General features: G+C 38.8%; 1 protein-coding gene across 1 annotated transcript in view; it reads left to right on the forward strand.

Annotated features, from left to right (window-relative positions):
• Positions 1-20,167, forward strand: part of GHR (growth hormone receptor) — a 66,006-nt gene extending 45,839 nt beyond the window's left edge. Inside the window, exons 2-8 of the mRNA XM_009478105.2 lie at positions 5,153-5,282; positions 7,792-7,952; positions 9,002-9,180; positions 14,015-14,186; positions 16,073-16,163; positions 18,883-18,952; positions 19,208-20,167. Coding sequence (XP_009476380.1) covers positions 5,153-5,282; positions 7,792-7,952; positions 9,002-9,180; positions 14,015-14,186; positions 16,073-16,163; positions 18,883-18,952; positions 19,208-20,167 — 1,763 coding nt within the window. The remainder of the gene's footprint in view (positions 1-5,152; positions 5,283-7,791; positions 7,953-9,001; positions 9,181-14,014; positions 14,187-16,072; positions 16,164-18,882; positions 18,953-19,207) is intronic.
• Positions 20,168-21,164: the final 997 nt, after the last annotated feature.

Genomic DNA, 21,164 nt, shown 5'->3' on the forward strand with positions numbered 1-21,164 from the left:
TCCCTTCAGTTTTCACTGCGATAGAGCATCTTAGAGTTATTAAACTTCACTTTGTTTCTGTTGAGTACTTTATGCGGAAGGATCTTATTTATTACTGATACGATAGAAATTATCTTCTTTTCCCCAAGTTGTTCCAGAACTTTACTGTTGGCCCTTCATGCACAGTTGTACCTAGAGCAAAAGCTGAGTCAGACTAGCAAGGAGCCTGATGAGGAAGCGACCTCGCTGTTGTCGCCGCTTACTGCATCCCACTCTCTGTATATGTGATGTCTGACAATTTATTAGAACTAGACTGTACCTATTTGAAATACCATCCACTGACAGCAAGTGTTGTTCATTTTGCTGCACAATATGAGCGAATCAGAATTTCCTGGTACCAGAGAAATCAACCTGCCCTTATTAAAGTAAATTGCCCCACATTTGTTGAGCTTGGTGGATTCAGGAGGAGAACCTAATTGATAGGGCATTCACTTTCAATGTACAAATTTAAGCTACAGTAAATAACACTCCAGGCTTTATAACTGTTTCCAGTTTTACACGTAGTTAATTCCCCTGTTTACATTTCCATTTCCATCTTTCTGTATTATGCCCTAGCAATGACACATTGTGTATGCTTTGAGAGTGGATTATATGAAGATATAGACTGTTGCATAAGGTTTCTTCTTTTGTTGATTTGCATATCTGATCGTGGTATTCTTCTTAAGTTTAAGTTTGCTCTAGGTTTGATAGGTATCCTAAGTTCTGATAACTGATAATTCTACATAAACCTTCTAAAATGACCACAACCAGAAAGACTTCCTTTTGTTCGGCAAAAATATATCCTCTTTTTTTCGTTTTCTGTTTAGTTACCTTGATTTTTTGGGATCATTCATATCCTCATTATTATTTCACCTACCTAAGTCCCGTACTAGTAAGAGACGTTTCTGTACAACTTGTGTACTGCTCCACCATTGTTGCCACAGAAGTATGGGAGCTCTGGTGGCAGTAGGACTTTCCCCAAGATGCTGATAACCTATTTTGTTACACCCCGGTTATAAACTTCAGTTCCTTACTCTTCCACACTCAAGGCTAGCTCCCTTTAAAGTTAAGTTTCATTAGAGGGACTTCTAAGCAAAAAGCCAAGGGAACTTAATCTTTAAAGGAATTAGCTCTAGATTTTAGGAGTTTTTTGGTTTAAAATCCAACTCTATATAACTTCCAGCTACCTGCAGTTACAGTACTGTATTCTCTTTTTAAAGATTAAAGAATATATAGCATTGAAACTACACTAAATGGAAAACTGCAGGCTGGTGACCCACAAACAAATGTAAGCAGAAGACATGGCACATCTCCATTCCCGATTCTTTCCGTAAACCGCACTATTGTTTTAGCTACTGTTCTGGCACAGTTTCTTCTGGCTGAGCCAGAGTTTACACCATGGCTAATCTGTGGTCATAACATGATGAGAGCAGAATGTGAAGAGATTTTATTCTTTTGCAGCACAGTTGTGGCAGCTGAACATTCACCTTCAGATAAACCCAGGGGCAGGACTAGGAACTTTTCTACCAGACTTTCTTAGTAGTCACAGTGGAAGCCACAGATTTACCAGTTTTTTCCATGTTTTCTACTGTTGAATCTGCATGTTCAGCTAAGCCATTATCTTGAATGAAGCGAGTGGTTTTATTCACGACAATTTGACTGGAACTTACTGGATCAGGCAGGAAAAGAGCAAGTGTGTATCCATGTTTTGTTTTGCTTTTCTAGTCTATTTAAAATCTCAGTTTGACAGCCTTTACCTTCAGTACCCTGCTTGCCTTTATGCCTAAATGCATTCAGCTGGGCTATTGTGTTCATTTGTCACATTCTAGTACAGTTTGTTCAGGAGATGGAGCTCACACAGGGTCCTGTACAGTGTTTATAATTGACTTGTGTGGGAAGCAAGGAGTTCAGATCTACCTCAAGAGTGCCAAGCCTTATACAAGTAATAAGACAAAGTTTCCTCACAAAAGCTTGCAGTTTTAAAGGCTGGAGAATTGATACAGAAACTGGAAACAATCAATCAGTAGATAATTTTTCTTACAAATGGAACTGGTCATAAAATAAATTATATATATAAAAACTGGTAAACCAAGAGTATATGAATCCCCAAAAAACCTGCTCCCTGCTCAAAAATTCTTATGCCTGTTGAAGGAACACCTGTGAGACAAAGAATTAAGAGTCCTGTCATGGGGAAGTGGAAAAGAAAGTGGGACATTGGGAATACTTTCCTCTGAAGTTAGGGTGTAAGAGACCAAGTCTTAATCTGTATTCTGTGTGCAAAACTAATCCTCTCTATTGTAGTTGATGCCACTTCTGGCTGTGTTATGATCCATTTTCCTAGAACAGTTTGTACATCTTACAGTCCTTAATTTAGCTTGTATATAAAGCTGGTGAATTCAACACAATTCATTATTAAGACATTGTAGAGCCTGTATCTAAGATCCTGCTGGATGTCTCAAAGTGTAAGTGAAGTTTGATTCCATTCAGTTCATTTCATCATGTTAAGAAGTGACAGTGTGACTTTATTTACCCCTGGAGATGAGGACATGGACTGCATGGACTTTAAATGTTGTATGTTCTAGCTATAAATATGATGCAGGCATCAACAGAAATATTCTAATTTAGGAGGGTTTTCCAGTATATCATTTTCTCAAATTCTTAACCTGTTTCAGTAAAAATAGCTATATTTTTTCTTGATGCATGTAGCTGAGGATGGAAACAGGAAAAGCCATAACATGTACTTCCTTGCACACTATCTGTTTATAGAAGAAGGGAGAGACTCATGTCTTGTTGATTATAGGTATTATGCAATTGAGGCAATTTTACTTGTGTCTTTGAAGTAAAGGCACAAAATTTCTTCTTCTTTTCTTTGTTTTTAAACAATGATTTGATTTTCAATTAAATAGAAAAAGTTCAAGTTTGAAAGCTGGAACATTCATACATATAAAAAATTATAATATTTTCTTGAATCTTTTATTCTGTTTTATTTTGGATCTGTGTTATGACAGTTTGGAATTTAATGGTCGTGCTATTTTTAACAAAGATTTCTACCACATGAAGATTGTTTGATGAATGATGTAAAAATGTGTAAAAGCTCAAATCAAGGTCAGTCAAAAGCATTTTGGGATTTAGGCTAAAGCTGTCAAATATTGACTAGCATACCATACAAAATCAGGCACAATAGTCAAAATGTTTTGTTTCAATATTTTGTGAAAAAGAACAGTGTAATTTTTTCCATTTGCTGCAACACTTAGTTTCAAAATTTGTTTCAATTTTAAAGAGAAATCTATTTAAAGTTCAGTGAAGTGGAACATGCTGGCTAAGAAAGAGAAAAAAGCCTTTCTGTTTAAATCTTTCCAATCAAACATCAATTATTTTAAGTTGGCAAGAAGAATTCTAAATGCTGGGGGTGGGGGTGGGGCAGGCAGTGAAAGCCCCCCAACTTATGAAATCTCAGATATTTGGAATATCTGCAGGGATGGGGCATCTGCCACCTCTCTGGGCAACCTGTTCCAGTGTTTCACCACCTTCAGCATAAAAAATTTCTTCTTTGTATCTAGTCTGAAATTCTGATGTTCACAATTGTGATACTGGAAAAATACTTGCAAAGAACTTCACACGCAGAGTCCAGTAGCATCATGTCATTCCCTGGCCAGGGATCATTTCACCAGTCATAAACACCTGACTAGTATCTACATTTTAAGTGCCTTATGGAGAAATTTTCTTAAATAAATGATTGTATTTCCCAGATAGTCAGTGAAGAGAGGTAGGCACTTCCATGTGCATGTGTTCTCCCTCTGGAAAGCTTTCCAGGCCAAATAGGAAACATTGGCATTAGACCCTTAAAAATCAGGAAAAAGTTAAGTACTGACCTTGAAAGCAGTGAGTCATACCCACAACTTTTGTTTTTATTTTTCTCACAAGGGTTGATGAGGCTGACTAATTGTAGCAGTCATTTCATGGCCCTACATCATTTCAGTTTTGACACAGAACAGAAATTACGAATACAGAAGCGGCGCGTGGCAGAACAGGCACAAGCTCAGAGCTGTCCTCATCTCTCTCAGAGCAAGGTTATATCTACACAATGTCGTATACACAAACCTGAACTTGGTTCAAGGTAGCTACTCTAATGAGTAGACACATTGCAAAACTGCTCAGCTGGGTAAATACTAACTGTGGTTAGTCCAATACCGAGCTCTGCAGTAGCACACTTTCTTTAAAGCAAGGGCTAATTCAGGTATATCTGTACTGTACTAATCAAAGACAGCATGACCAGCCGGTCAAAAGAGGTGATTATCTGGCTGTATTCAGCATCAGTGTGGCCTCACCCGGAATACTGTGTGCAGTTCTTGGCCCCACAATTTAAAAAGGACGTGAAGGTCCTTGAATGTGTCCAGAGGAGGGCAACAAAGCTGGTGAAAGGGCTGGAAGGCATATCCAACGAGGAGCGGCTGAGGACTTTGGGCTTGTCTAGTTTGGAGAGAAGGGGAGGCTGAGGAGCGACCTCATTGCTCTCTACAGATTCCTGAGGAGGGGACGTGGGGAGGGAGGGGCTGAGCTCTTCTCCCTGGTATCCAGTGATAGGATGCATGGGAATGGTTCAAAGCTGCGCCGGGGGAGGCTTAGACTGGATATTAGGAAGCATTTCTTTACCGAGAGGGTGCACACTGGAACAGGCTTCCTAGAGAGGTGGTCAATGCCCCAAGCCTGTCAGTGTTTAAGAGGCATTTGGACAATGCCCTTAACATGCTTTAACCTTTGGTCGGCCCTGAATTGGTCAGGCAGTTGGACTAGATGATCGTTGTAGGTCCCTTCCAACTGGAAGAGTCTACTCTATTCTATTAAACCACAGCTGTAGGGCTGGCAGATCCCCACGCTGTGTGTCAGGCTGTGATACTAACACTTCTACACGGCACTAAAGAGAGCTTGACTCATCTTTCTCATTTGGCTTCCTACAGGTATAGTCATCTGCCTATATGCACATAAGAATTTAAATCTTGCCTCATTGTACATAAGGAATTGGAAAAGTTAATTATTCATTAAAAATGCTGAGTTTCATTTCAACGGTGTGTTAGTCTAGCTTATGGATTTGTTTAATGTGTCTCCTTCTGTCCCCTGCCATTTTTCCTGACAGACCTTTTGCGGTGGCCACAAATCAGCAAGTGCAGATCACCTGAACTGGAGACATTTTCATGTTATTGGACTGACGGAAATTTTTATAATCTCACTGCTCCAGGAACAATACAACTATTGTACATGAAAAGGTAATAATATGGCAAGAATGAAAGAAAGAGGAAGAGAGAGAAGTCATCTATTTTGCTATGCCTGTTAGCTAGTTGCTGATAATTTTTTGCTATGATATGAGCCATACCATTTTTAAGGGCATAAAACTGTGGTTTAAGTGCATGTTTTTCAATGTCAAAATTTGCTGTTAATTATTAAGCAATTTGCAGTGACAAGCGTTACTTGGCAGATATTTAAGAACGCATTCTTATAAATTCAGGTCCAGGTTGCAGAATCCAAAACTGAATACTGTATAGCTTGGGAAAGGGGTTTTTAATAGGCAACTTCAGTTTATTCCTTGTCAGCCTAACTTGCAACTGTGAGAATAGTTATATCTGTGCACAGATGTGGAATTTGGGTACAGGGCCCCTTCATATTTTTATTTAAGTTTTAGAAAGCTTCCATTGATCAGTTGCTAGATTAAAGTCTGATTGTGCAGGTCCAGGTGAAAAGGCTGCTCTGAGACTGGGGATTATGTTTCATTGAGCCCTATTAATTCTGAATCACATTCCACTTAAGCTTTTGTAATTTTCAGGTTGTTACAATGATTAGCCCTGAAAGAGGACATAGACATTACTAGTAATGGCTGTTAAGGAAAACAGGCCTTTTGTTCATAGGAGTAGGAGGATGTGAGTTTCTGTTCCGTCTAACATACTGGGTTTCAACCTTTTTGATCTACAGACGCTTGCTACTGCTGGTGATACATTCGCTTAGCAAGCTTAAGCCTAATGGCAAGACTGGCTTGCTTGCGTACTCTTCTGAGACTTCTCAGAAATATAGGGATCCACGTTAAAACCACTATTTAAGTGTAAATGTTTAGCTGACAGTTGACAGTGGCATTTACCATGAGGGTACAAACTTTAAAAATTAAATAACCTCTATGATAAAGCAGTACCATGTTCATTGAGCAGATCGCGTACTTCATCATTGTCCTAGAAGTTAGAATACTGCAATAAAAGATGTGAATTGGAACATCCACGTTAAAAATATTTCTGTTTCCATGTGCAAGCAACATTTAAGGCTCTGGACTGAACTCTGTCATCTAACCCAGTCTCCTACGTACACAAGCCATAGTACCTAATCACGTACACCTTTATCAAGTCCTGACCCTGGCAGAGGTACAGCATTCTGTTTAGAAAAGTGTCTGGTCTCATCAGCTAAGCACAAGACCGGTGCCTAGTGGCAGAAATGCTTCTTACTGAATTTATGTAGCATCTGCCTTTTTACTTCTTAAGCACCCACTCCAGTATTGAAGGCTGTACTATTGGCATAATTGATTTAGCTTATTTTTCCTGTACAGCTTCAATGGGTTTAAGTAAGAAAAGGCACTTACAGTATATTTTTAACAAACCAATTTTTAGTTTATTATTTTTTAAATAGTCTTTAAAAGATCCCTGTTCAGTCTATATTTGGGCTGAGAGATAGTACCGAGATACAGAACAGCAACAGCAGATCTGTTCGCTGGGAGATTTGTTTTTCTAAAGGGACTTCAGAAATACTGAATAAATGTCTGTCACTTTTCCTGTAGACCATTTCCAGCAATTTGGTCCTTCCCATTTTGTTTTAACTGAAGCCTTTTTTTGGTTTTGAACTTGCTGAGTAGTTTCAGCTTGGCCGTATGAAAATGACTTACACAAGTAGCAGTGTTTCTCAGTCTGAGAGTTCATGCCACTCTTTGTAACTCTGCTGTTTGTCTTTTTTAAGAGATGAAATTAATGTGATATTTCTTGCTGCAATTCTTTTTATCTACAAAGAACATTTATGCATTTTTGAACAAAGTCAGAATGGAAAAACTTAAGAGGTTTCTTGCTAGTGGTTCCAAGCTTGTGTTTTAGAAGTTCTATATCCCAAGGAATTTAGCCCTTCCTCACTCACAGCGCTGTATTTCTCCTCCCTTCATTCACATTCTGCAGTCCTGGTTTGTTTTGTGCCAGGTCTCCTGCTGCATCCACCCTCGGGCACGTTCCAGTGTGCGTGATCAATGCTCCAGTGCCTACATCCCTGTTCAGCTCCCCAGGGCAACGCACTCCCCTGTCCTTGGCTTTGCAGGTGGTGCAGCACTGGTCTGCCTTAAGGACTGGCCTTCACTGTTTCAGACCTCGCTATGTAGATGGGCATCTTACTACAATTTAACTATGCCCAAACAACAGTTACTTAAATGCATATCAAATTTACCTAAGTCTGTGTTTGCTGGTAGTGCTTAGCACCTACCAGCATAGCAAGATGTGTTCTCTGACTGTTCTTTTGGAAGCAGTATCCAAAGCATATAAATGTCACTAACAGTACATGAGAACCTAAACTCATTTATGCAGGTTGCTTGGATAGTGGTTTGGTTTAACTGTAAATCACAATCAATATTGACATGGTTTTTTCACTTCCATAAAAGTTAAATGACTTATCAACAATGTGTCCTGTAACATCTATAATTTGTACTTTGTAAGATCTATTAATCTTTTTCTCATGTCTATTACATTTTTGTTCTCATTCTAGGAATGATGAAGACTGGAAAGAATGCCCTGATTATATCACTGCAGGAGAAAATAGCTGTTATTTCAACACGTCCTACACCTCTATTTGGATACCATATTGTGTTAAGCTTGCCAATAAAGATGAAGTATTTGATGAAAAATGTTTCAGCGTTGATGAAATAGGTACGCTTCCATTATGCATTTTACCTCTATATTTTTATATCATAATAGGTGTGATGCTATAAGCTTTTGTATTACTCATACTGTATTTAAATTTTCCCTCTCAGAAAGGTTAGTTTCTAAAAAATACGATATATAGGAAGGCATTTAGTTTTGTAACATAAGTAATGTGATCCACACCAGAAAATGTTGCCCAGATTGGAAGAAAGCTAAAAGGATAAAAGCAAATATGTGGTTTCTCCTTCTGAATACTGGTGGTCTCTCAAATGTGTGCGGATGAGCTTGCCTTTGCCATCACTCTGAGCCCTTTCTAATGGATGCTACATCCCCTTGTTCAGTGTGAGCAAGGATTGTGTTAAAATCTTGATTCTGCAAAGTTCTGGAGCCAAACAGGTTTTTTGCTCCTGAATAAACAGTAATCTACAGAATCAGGATGTTTAGCATTTCTAAGCTAAAATTTGTATTTATTGCAATATGAATTGTGACTGTCTGGGACTTTGCAGATGTTATTGCTTGTTCAGAGCAGTGGTGTATGTAGATGCAATTAATTTATTCCTGCAAGTGACTAGAATACCCACTGTTCGCTTTTCTTCAGCTGAGCAAAATTAGATTAATTTTTCAGATACCATAGTTTTTCAATGTACTTCTATATTAGTTACTAAATATTTAATTTATCTTTCTGTGTTACCCCAATTATTGTTTTTATTCCTAGTGAGAACTCTAAATTTAAATTTTGGTGGAGAATTGTTTATGTCTCGGTGCTTTACAAGCTGCTATTGGAAAATGTAGTGTAATAGGTAATACATTCTTAGTCTTCCTCATTAGTCACTCAGGTGAGATTCATGCAGAGCATGTCTACCGCCAGTGGCAGGGTGCCTTCTTTTTACCAAACTTGTAGTAACTTTGTCGTTGACTCATAGGTTTAGATTTTAATCAGCAAATATGTGATTAATATGCTTTTTTAGTCCTGGAATCATTTAACGGTGTGTAGTAAGAATGATCATTTCACATTGAAAACTGGCTGTTTTATTCCAAATACTCTGTTTAAACAGTACTACCTGATCCCCCTGTCCACCTTAACTGGACTCTGCTAAATACTAGTCAGACTGGGATCCATGGGGATATCCAAGTAAGATGGGATCCACCACCAACAGCAGATGTTCAGAAGGGATGGATTACTCTGGAGTATGAATTGCAGTACAAAGAAGTTAATGAGACAAAATGGAAGGAGGTATGAAGCAAATATTTATTATACAATAGTCATAGTACAGTGCAGCCTTGTTCTGTCCCTAACACTTTGTACTACTACGAAGAGCAACAGGTTATTATGCTGATTAGATGATACTTTAAGTCTTAAACTATATACCCATATTCTTCTGAAGTTTTCTAGCAAGCATTGTAACTTTATGTGTCAAGATAGTTGGCACACAGGATAATAATAAGCAGCCCTGAAATCCCTGTATCCAGATTAGAAAGTATAGCAATAGTCAGATATATACAAATTTTTTCAAGGATAAAATATTTCTCTATTGTTTTCCTAAACCTCAGCTATTTGAAACAGTGCATGGTATTTTTAGTAGTTGGAATATTTTGCTTGGAAAATGTCACCATGTCAGTCCAGATTCTTTAGGGTACCTGTGAAAGTTCTAATATTTATAACTACATTTCAGTAGATTAAAAAAAAAGAAAGAAAAGCTTTGAGTTATAATTTAAAATTTGATACAATAAGCAAATCAAAATAATGCAACATAGATAAGGCATACAGATTTCATACCAGACGGCAATGGGAAATTTGTGACTATACAGATAGTCCAATACAAAATCTAAAATATAAATACCCCAAATCTTTTAAGTTTTCTTTTTGAAAATCACTTAACTTTTCATGTAGTTAGTTTTCCTATTATGGGGAAGAAATTGTACCCAGCTTACCTGAATCCATAGGCTAAATGACAGTGTGTCATGGCATATTTGCATATGGAGAACTCTTCCTGAATACCAGTTCAATGCAATAAGAATACCATTTCAGAGCAGAACCCTTCCTTTGCTTTCTTATTAATATGAACTGAGTTAACTGACAGAAGGAAGGCAGATAATACTGTTACGAATTTGCCTTAATCTGCAGAAGGCAAATTTACCAATTGAAACAGTCAAACTGGTCTGCTTGCCTTTGTCTGTGAAAGACCGTGGACCCCTCCTCACCTCTGATCCTTCTCAATGTTAGCATTTTCTGTTTAGCCTACTCCTTATTAGTAAGTCTACAGCCACACAGGCCTATAATACTTTTTCCTAATACTTGTCTGAATTTGTCTCTGTACTGGCTTAAGCTATACTTACTGTACAGCCTCTATATTTTAAAGCCTACAAAATGAGTGAAGTTTAGGCAGTAGATCAATACTCCTTAAGAACCTGAAAATCTGCAGAGTATTTATGGGACTTAAAAAAAGCAGGTGGCAGTACGGATACCTCTTTAAAAATGTACATTTTTAATTTTTTTATAAGCCTTTAGGTATCAATCGTATAAAACACTAATAAAGCTTTTTTCTTGCTCCAGTACCATCAATAATTCCAGCATGCCTTGAGAATAGTTCTTCTCAGGAGAGCAAAGGTTTGAAGATCAGTGTTTCTTCTTTCAGAAAACAGATAAGGAATTGCTGAATACTACACTTGCCTCAAGAAAAATAGTACTATAGATTATATTGTATTGCAGCTGTATATATTGTATGTTATTGTGCCTTTCAGCTTAAAAGCACAAACATGACATAATTCCCTGAGACACTATCAGAGCACAAAAGAGGAATTTCTGAACAAAATCCTGGTCTCGCCTAAGACAATAGCAAAACTCTGAATAACAGCATTGGAGCAACAATTTCACTCTGCATTCTTTGCTACAAATATTTTCTGTAAGGAGTGTTGAAGCAGTGAAGAGATAAATGTCTAGTTATACTGTTATTACTAGTTTTTTACACAAAGGATAATGTTTGACTGGTTAAATGTACTGTAATGCTTTGTACATAAAACTGATACAAAAAACCGATACAAAAATTAATTTATAGTACTTAAATTGTACTATCTCCCCCTTACTGAGACTTGTTTGTAATTTTTTTAGATGTTCTGGGACGAACCTGTTTGATTTTTCATGTAAAGCATTCATTTTTTTCAGTCCATTTACTAGTTGAAAACAGATAACCTATGAATTGAAGGAGGACTAAAATATTAATGTGGATATACATGAGACAGAGCCAAATGTAATCTGGGTCACAGTTTGAAAGAATTTCATCGTTGTTATTAGCTCCTTGCTGGGTATCTTTTTAAAATTCTACCATCTTATCTTGAAGTGTTGCCCATTACATTCACTAGACTAAAATTCTGTCCCCTCTTATATCTATCCAAGTTTACTAGTCATGACTAGCAATAGCAACACAGACCCTGTGAGGTTGCTGTGTTTTTCAGACAAGGTGTGAAAACACACATCACCTGAGCAATAGTGACGAATGACGACTTCACAGTGAAGTGTGTCTGTGAAGTGCCTAAAAATGTACGTGTGATAGGGAATCTTGAAAGTCTAATTTTCCTTTAGTTATTTATCGTATTTTAGATTGACCTGATCTTTTGACTTACTAAAAAAACCCAAACAACCCAGGCCCATATCCACCCAATATAGGATGAAATTGGTGATCACAGCTCAGTCCTCAGTGAAGAGGGCTGGACCAGGGACGCCCCTGCTGGCTCTCATTATCTTGTTCAATTTTTGCTGGAGAAGGTCCATTTCACAGTGCAGTGAAGTGCGCTTAGGGCAGGGAAGCGTGGAGTACGAACTCGGGAGTGAAACACCGTCGTTGTGTCCGTACAGCACTGTGGCTGAGTACAGGGCTGAGATTTCGAGAGATGCGAAACTCATCTCCCTGCACTGCACTGGATATACAGCCTACTACCTCCAGGTGTTGTGTGGGTGCCCAACCCCATGCTGTGCCTACCCAGGGGACCTCTGAACCTTTCCCTGGTGCTGACCACCTCCCCGTTTTCACCATTTTTCTATTAAAGGTGGTGAAAGCCATTGCCTGGGTTGCCGTGTTGCCTGTCGCGCCTGGGCCAGCCTCTGCCTCTGGTGCCCCCATGCCAGTGGGCACTCTCAGTGTCCCGGGGGCTGCAGCTGACTGGTGACAAACAGCTGCTCCCTGGCCTGTGTTAACCCCTCTTAACAGGGCCAGACTCATGCAGGCAGCGCAGTCGCACAGCTCTCAGCGTGACAGCACATTTGTCACGCGTTTCTTTAGTACAGCAGTCGCAAGCGTCGCTCTGTGTACACGGACCGAACAGCATGCAGGAAGACCAGCAGCCCAGCAGTCTGGTTCCAAGCTCCCCCTCAAATGAGTTTGCTATATGCTGTCATGCATTTGTATTAGTTATCTTCTATCATGTCTCTCTTACATGGCTTTTTATTGATTTAATCCATATGACGAGTGCTATTCATCTATTCAGTTCCTGCTGAACCTTCCCCAGTCTATACACCTTGCTCCATCCAGGTGTCTTCTGTAAAGTTTTGTTAGTTCGTTGATGGACTTAGAGATATCCTGCCCATTAATCAATTATCTGTTCTTTAGCAACTCTTGCAATTTCAGGTACACAGCTACAGTAATTTTACCTCATATTTTTTAGGGCTCTAATTTAGCCTGCATATTGCTTTTACCAAGTGCCACAATTTTTGAGGGTACATAAAATTTTGTGTGGTCCAGCATGCCTACGAATCTCCACTAATTATCTCAGAAAAAAGAAAAAAAAATACAACAAAACCCCCAACCAAACAAAAAAAACCCACCAAAACCTACCTGTAAAACTTCCGTGTACTATTTCTTTGTAGCTTCATAGCACAAAATAAGTAAAGTGGACTAATATATATTGTATTCCTTTCCCAAAACTTTCCAGCTGGATGGTCTTCACATGTAAAAACCTTTGTGGCGTAGGGCAATGGTTCTCCACAATCTTGTGCCCAACCACTAGCAGAGAAAAGCAGTCTGGCTGGCATCACTTGCCTCCTCCAAAATCTGACTGGTTGGTTCTCAGAACGCTTGCGTCTGGAGCCACCAGGCATCAGAGAACTCCATAGATAATAGCTACCAACAGAACGTGTCTCAAGTTTAGATTGCACAGCTACAGTGACTATAGGATCTTATTGTTGAAGCTTCCTTCAAATCCCCAATGGCTGCTGTTTTCCAGGTGTTTTAATTTTTAGCCCATGATGAGTTTTGCCAGTATCATCCTTGATTCTCAAGTAAAAGTAGAATGTAAGATCTGCTACATGGATTTCTATTTTGAGCAGATTTTCCTTATTTTTATATACTTCTGTTGGGCTGTTGGAGCTAAAATACATATTCTTAGAGGAGTAACAGAAGAGAGAGGTTTCACATATTAAGACCTCTAATGTGACTTCCTCCATAGTTTCACATGCAGCAGTATCTAAGTATGTTGCAGTTAATACTTAATATAGAAGTCTCAAGACTGACAATCTGATGCCAGCTCTCACAGAGTCTCCATTATGACATTTTATATATAGTTGAAGATTTTGGGAGCTATGCAATGTATCCCAAATAAATACATTTGTAAGATGCAATACATTTGGTTAGAATAATTTTTCTTCTTAAAATCAATCCTGTAGTGGAGATTGCACTAGTTTTAAGACTCACATGTTATTTTAACAAGGTTTTTGGCATTGTGAAGTTAGTAATGTTGTGTTATAACAGTAAAAAGGATTTACAACTTGGTAAGATCAGTGGGAGATGTTCACACCACCTACTTACGGCATGTAACTGGGGGCAGCTGCCTTTCCTCACTGACTGTATTTACAGAGAACTTGGATTCTCCGCTTTTGGTCCCCTGAATCACAGCAAAGCCTGATGGCTAGTAAGTCAAAAGTAAATGGTGTGAATTTTCTCTGAATTCTTCTCGTGGTATCCTTACAGTTCCAAGTAGCAAAAAGGCCTTCAAATGTTTTTTTCTGAAATCAAGCAGCAGTGTAAAATTGCCAGTACAACTCAAACAAATAAATCACAGTCCTTCTGTCTTTACAGTTAGAACCCAGGCTCTCAACAATGGTTCCACTGTACTCTCTGAAGATGGGAAGAGATTATGAGATACGAGTCCGATCAAGACAACGTACCTCCGAAAAATTTGGGGAGTTCAGTGAAATCCTTTATGTATCTTTCTCTCAAACAGGTGTTGAATTTGTTCATTGTCCTGAAGGTAAATGAGCGAAGTGCAGCAAATTGTTTTTATAACCATGCTGTCTTTTTGTCTTTTCGGTGGTTGGGTTTTTTTTTTTTTCTGCTTACCGTCGATGTTGTATGCTTGAATAGATTGATAATTCAGCCTGCTACATGATGATCATTTGGTGAGATTGAGAATGTACAAGTTCCATATAAAAGTTCAGAAGTAAACTGCTATTAAAGACAGAAGAAGAAACAGCCATTGAGCACCACGTTTTTTTCTGTTAAAAGAATGAGACTGTGCCTTTTCCTAAAGCATTCTCAGGTCCGAGCTACTAAATTAACTTGTCAAAATATGAGCTCTTCAGAAAATTATTTTCTCAAGCTGCTTCACTTCATTTTCCAGGGTATTAGTGAAGGTGTTAAATAAAAACACCCATAACTCTTACCTTTCAAAATCTTGCTAGATTTCCCTTTTTAACTCTTCATATTCCTAATTTATATGAACAGCTAATGTTCTGGGCATGTGGCATTATTTTATTAACCCCAGCTGCATTAAGTTGTCAAGGTTTTCATATGAACAAAATTAAAATAGTATGAAAATCTAAGGCCATCCTACAGGCACAGTTTTCTTCAGTCACTACAACCCAGATTCTGCAAGCTGATCCATATCCATACATCTCACACAGCAGCAGTGATCTGATTTAACTGAGAATTTATTCTTGCTTGTTTTGTATATCAACTTTAGGAACACAGAATTAAAAATGTAAATTTTCGGTGTATTAAAAATTTAAAGTAGTTAAATTCAAATACAATATTCTAACTTTTTGGAGCAGCTGGACATTCACAGGTCTCACTGACATGAGTTACTGGTTCTCCATTAAAACAGGGACCTGTCTAACACACACATATCCAGATAGGACTTTACTCATGCCTGAAACATGTACTCGGCACGCGAGAGGCTGCACCTCGACTGCTGTGTTCAGTTTTGGGCCTCTCACTCTAAGAAGGACATTGAGGTGCTGGAGCGTGTCCAGAGAAGGGCAGCAAAGCTGGTGAAGGGTCTGGAGCACAAGTCTCATGAGGAGCAGCTGAGGGAACTGGGGTTGTTTAGCCTGGAGAGGAGGAGGCTGAGGGGAGACCTTATCGCTCTCTACAACTGCCTGAAAGGAGGTTGTAGCGAGGTGGGTGTTGGTCTCTTCTCCCAAGGAACAAGCGATAGGACAAGAGTAAATGGGCTCAAGCTGCACCAGAGGAGGTTTAGATTGGATATTAAGAAAAATTTCTTCACAGAAAGGGTAGTCAAGCATTGGAACAGGCTGCCCAGAGAGGCGGTGGAGTCACCATCCCTGGAGGTGTTCAAAAAATGGGTAGACGTGGCACTTTGGGACATGGTTTAGTGGGCATGGTGGGTTGGTGTTGGGTTGATGGTTGGACTGATGATCTTAGAGGTCCTTTCCAACCTTAGTGATTCCTACTTTTACTTTCATTAAAAAATAATCCAGCCACCAAGCCAGGAAATAATGAAATTGTTACTCTAATTTTTAGTGGTGGACTTGGTAGTGTTAGGCTAAAGGTTGGACTTCATGATCGTAAAGGTCTTTTCCAACATAAATGATTCTATGATTCTATGATTCTATGTCCAGTCAAGATCTAATCTGGGAGCACAGAGCTAAAACTGGTACCTGATTTCTGCCACACACACTTCCAAGTGGGAGTGGACTCACAAATGCAGTATGAAACTATTGAGATGAAAAGGGTAATTTTATTTCTGCTTAACACAGAACTTCCACATCTAAGTAACCAAAAATTCTATCGGTTTTTACCACTTTGGAATCCTTAGGCAGTGGAAGAGAAGGTTGAAACTAAAGATGCAACAGAGATGCAGATTCCTGCTAACATATTTTTGTTCTGTTGTTTCAGAAATTGAGTTTCCATGGTTCTTAGTTGTTATCTTCGGAGCATGTGGGCTGGCTGTAACAATGATCTTAATCCTGCTGTCTAAACAACCAAGGTAGAGAGTTTTTATTTGTCAGATTTTATGTACTTGTAGCTTAAGAAATAGTGTGCTTCAATTGTTTCAAATCTGGGGGACTAGAAACTATTTTGAGGGTTGTTGTCTGTTCTCTGTTGTTGTTCTGTCTACATGGACACTGGCATATGTATGTACTGGGCCTTATGTTGACAACTCCTCTTCCTTTTGGATTGCAGAACATTTTATTCTACAGTAGTTACATAGTTAATTTACTTAGTCTTTGAAGAGGATTGGTGTTTTAGTCCATGCAAATTTTATAAATACTATTTTTACCCACATACTGTTCAAAAGTTTCACACAAACATATGTCTATATATTTGGTTTTGTTCTTAGACTATTCCACTAATCTCTGACTATTTCTTCACCGAGCCAAGGGAAAGAGCTTGAGTCATAGGGGAGTATTTAGTCTCTGTGGATAGACTGCAGCTCCTATAAATAACAGGAATAACATAAAACAAAGCACAGCATTATGTCATTTATAACAATTATACAATTGTGTCATTTCTAAAAATGAAACAATGACACATATAAAAATGACAAAATGGTCTCAAAGTGAATTCATCCCCTAATATGTGTGTTCAGGGATAGGTTTTGGCAGAATAATTCAGCTTGGATGTCATACCGGTGCTGTCCTACACTATGGAGCGACACCATGGTCAAGTCCCAGTGCACACATGCATGTTGTCAGTGGTCTTGTAGATACACTTTGAAAATGAACACTGAGGTGTTTTGCACATACAAGCATAAGGACAAACCTTTGAAATGAAAACAATATGGTGCAGTTGGAGCAGCTCTAAAAAAATCATTTAGGCAAGCAGCACTATGCTTTGGCAGAGCTTAATTTCAGGAAGCCACTCCCTGCAATAGCATCCGAGTCCCAGAGTTAAGAGCAAGGATCCTGATAGAATGCATGACAAAAGCTTGGTGTGTCAGAATGGGGCAAGAACAACTCGCACATGGGACCAGGAACTCAGAAAGGTCAGCACGCTGAGCAAGGAGTGGCTTGGTCACAGAAGATCCTGAGGGCTGAAGCATGTCTCTGATCAGAGCTTATTAATATCTTCCATGCTAATCATGACTGCTGAAGGAGGCTTTTCTGCACTGAGGACACTTCATCTGGAAAGTTTTTCTGGACTTGTGGGCCTGCACCCTTTCCTACAAACTGGTGCACATAGTGGTGGGAGTGGCAATGTGTTCTGCAGAAGAGCAAGCTGCATAGGTTTCCCGTAATGCAAAATATCCAGGTTCGGTTTCCTCCTGTATCTGAAAAGATACCAGTTCATATTTTCCTCCATTCTGATCTCACAAGACCTGAACCAGGCTGCCTAGGACAGATGCCAGAGGGTAAGGCTGTAGTTGAGAGATGCAGGCTTGAATTATGCAAGGCTGAGAAAGGAGCAGAGTGTAGTTCTCCCTCCTGAATGATTTCTCCAGGCAGCGAGTGGTAAAATCCTTTGTCTGTTTTGTTAGAAGCAGTGCCCGATCCTGTCAGAATAGCTGATTTGTGGATTCAACTGTAAGCGCAAGTCTTTAACTGGTACCCTGAGAGCCCAGCCAGTGCACAGCTAACACAGCCCCTCCAGGCATTAGGTGGAAAATTACTGGATTTCTGGCTCTCATTAAGGCTTGCTGGGCAGAACTTTGAGGGTCTGCCAAAAACAAAAACAGCTGGGGAATTTGGGCCTGCCATAGTTAGGCAGAAGGTCCCTATATTTCTCTTTAGTTCTCCTTAAGACTCCTCTGATCCTCCCTGGACCTCACCAAAGTCACTGACAACGCAGCAAAACTCATGTTTGGATTTGGATCTACCATTCCCACAGCTTACTTTCTAAAACAGGCAAGTAACCCAGTATAAAGAAAATGCTGAATTTTCCTTTTGGGAACTACCTTTGATCTGTTTGCAAAAGAAGCAGGGAGGTAAAATGGAGGAGATAGGCATGAGCCGTTATTGTTGGATTATTATTAATGGAAAATCATACTTCTATTTGGGTTTTCTTGGGGTTTTTTGTCCCCTCAAAGAATTAGAAATTTGTTTTATGAAGGATTAGAATAATACATATTTCCACAGTATGTACGTGCAGAAGCCAGTTACTAGTCCTTTCTCTACAAGTGTAAAACCCCGTTCTTATTATATATTACTTGTTATGTTAATAATTCAGAAAACAGAAGTATCAGAGATGGCAAAATACTAGCCTAAATTTTTGCAGTTGCTTTTGTTTTATTTATTAGTTCTAAAGTAATTCCCTCTTTTTGCCAACTCCCTTTTTCTGTTCCCCTATTTAAATTTATTGTGCTTATGCAAGACTACTGTGTCCCTGAAAAGAAAATTTTGGGCAAGCCGCTCTGCACACTGAGGCTTGTATCAGGTTCCTTTGAAAATTATGTAAAAAGGGAAACTATTGCCAGAGCTCTGGGAAATTACTCGCTTTCTATTGAGCATTAAATTATCAAAGACAGGACTCCAAAATGGATTCCCATGTAAATGTATGTGATTTCAACAAGGAAGGCTGCAGAAAACTTGGGGTTTTATTTGCAATAAGAGAGAACAACCATTTTTTCCTTAGGACTATTTGAAATTGAATCTTCAAACATTTCAGCTTTGAAGTAATTAAGTATAAACACAATGTAAGGCGCTCTTCTTTCTAACTTCCTCAAAAAGGACCACTGTCAATTAAAAGCCGTCATTTATTTTTTCCAGGTTAAAAATGCTGATCTTTCCTCCTGTGCCAGTTCCAAAGATTAAAGGGATTGACCCAGATCTCTTGAAGGTAATACTGTGCTCTAAAATCTACAGTGGGAATCACTGTAGTAGTAGCAGGTGACAATTGTTGTCCCAGGCAGAAAAATTTTGTAGGAAAAAGTGACATGGGGGGAGTTGCCACAGAATTAGTTTTCATAAAACAATAAAAAAACCCCTTGCAATTATTGTATCAGCTACAGTTACCTTTCCTTAAGTTAACATCATAAAAAGCACAGGCATTTTATTACTTCCTTTATAACATTCTTTTTTTCTTGCTTTATAGAAAGGAAAGCTAGATGAAGTGAACTCCATCTTAGCCAGCCATGACAACTACAAGACACAGCTATACAATGATGACTTGTGGGTTGAGTTTATTGAGTTGGACATAGAAGACCCTGATGAAAAGAACAGAGTCTCGGATACCGACAGGCTCCTGAGTGAAGATCATCTGAAATCACACAGTTGCTTGGGAGCGAAGGACGATGATTCTGGACGGGCCAGTTGTTGTGAACCAGATATTCCAGAGACAGACTTCAGTGCAAGCGACACATGTGATGCCATCTCTGATATTGATCAGTTCAAAAAGGTAACTGAAAAAGAAGATCTCTTGTGCCTTGATAGGAAAGATAACGATGAATCACTTCCACGCCTTGCCGACACAGACACCCCACAGCCGCATACGAGTACTCAGTCTGAAAATAGCCAGCCGTGGCCACCTTTTGCAGGCAGCATTGACTCAGCCAGTCCATCGGTCCATACCCAGCTAAGCAACCAGAATTCATTGACAAATACTGACTTTTATGCCCAAGTGAGTGATATTACTCCAGCAGGCAGCGTTGTACTTTCACCAGGGCAGAAGTCCAAGGTGGGGAGAGCACAGTGTGAAGGCTGCACAGAACAAAACTTCGCCATGGACAATGCCTACTTCTGTGAGGCAGATGTGAAAAAATGTATTGCTGTGACTTCCCACGAAGAGGATGAGCCACCTGTTCAGGAGCAAAGCTGTAATGAGGACGCTTACTTCACCACAGAGAGCCTTACCACTACCGGTGTCAATCTTGGAGCTTCAACAGCAGAAACCCCAAGTTCAGAGATGCCTGTCCCAGACTATACATCTATTCATATCGTTCACTCTCCACAAGGCCTTGTGCTCAATGCAACTGCACTGCCTGTGCCAGACAAGGAATTCAACGTGTCTTGTGGCTATGTGAGCACAGACCAGCTGAACAAAATCATGCCGTAGCTCTTCTTTGACTAGGTGTGTGCAGTATTTCACAGCAGAGAGTCAGCTCGGGCTTGTATGCTGAAACCAAAATGAAGTCTAAAAGTTTCTCGTGGTTCTTATAATTTTATCTGAAATGTTGCAACATAAAATATTCATCAAAATACTCCTGTTGTGTTCTGTAAATATTATCTATGAATTTGTCTTGAGACTTACTAGCAGTGACTGTCTTGTTCTTGTGGGTGTTGATTTTTGTGATACTAAACATTGAAATTACTGTGTTTAATGTACAGTAAATCATGCATTTTGATAAAGCTAAAAATCAGGTGGTTTGAAGTCTAAGAATTTAGTAAAAAATGTGCTGTTGGGAGAGATCTTTGTATCAATAATTGGGAACTGAATATATAGGTGAAAAAACAAAAGTAGGTTGAATAAATAACACATCTATTTTGATTTATATAAATTAAAATATATTTTAATATTTTAGTCATAAAAACATAAATGTTTTCTACTACACTACACACTGTAGCTCAATTATGATGACCCAGCTAAGGAATGCAATTGCTGCAATCTTAAAAAGGAGTTTTCTGTTTTATAAAAGTCTTGTTTGCAGCAAAAAGAAAAAACAGATTTTTACAGAGCCATTTTATACCTCCAAAGAAACCTGTAGAGAAATTTCGAAGTATTGTAGAAACTTAAAGTAACTGATTCTACTACTTTCTTACGGTAACTAATATAGAAGTATACATTCAATTTAAAGTTTTGTAGAAAACTTTAAAATGTACAAAATATTTGGGCAAATTATTCTGTTCTTCATCAGATTCTGGTTAATGCTAATAATACACTCTTTTATAAGCAAAATTTTGTTGACCACAGTATTAAACAGTGTGCAACTATACTTTCACTGAAAAATTTTGAGAACACAGGAATAAGCTCCGGTGACTTAGCAGCATAATCTCTTCACATTTGACCAACTTCTGAAGCCCTCCTACAGCCAAAGGTATCACTACATTTATTA

The sequence above is a fragment of the Pelecanus crispus genome, chromosome Z, assembly GCF_030463565.1.
Source record: "Pelecanus crispus isolate bPelCri1 chromosome Z, bPelCri1.pri, whole genome shotgun sequence".
NCBI lineage: Eukaryota > Metazoa > Chordata > Aves > Pelecaniformes > Pelecanidae > Pelecanus > Pelecanus crispus.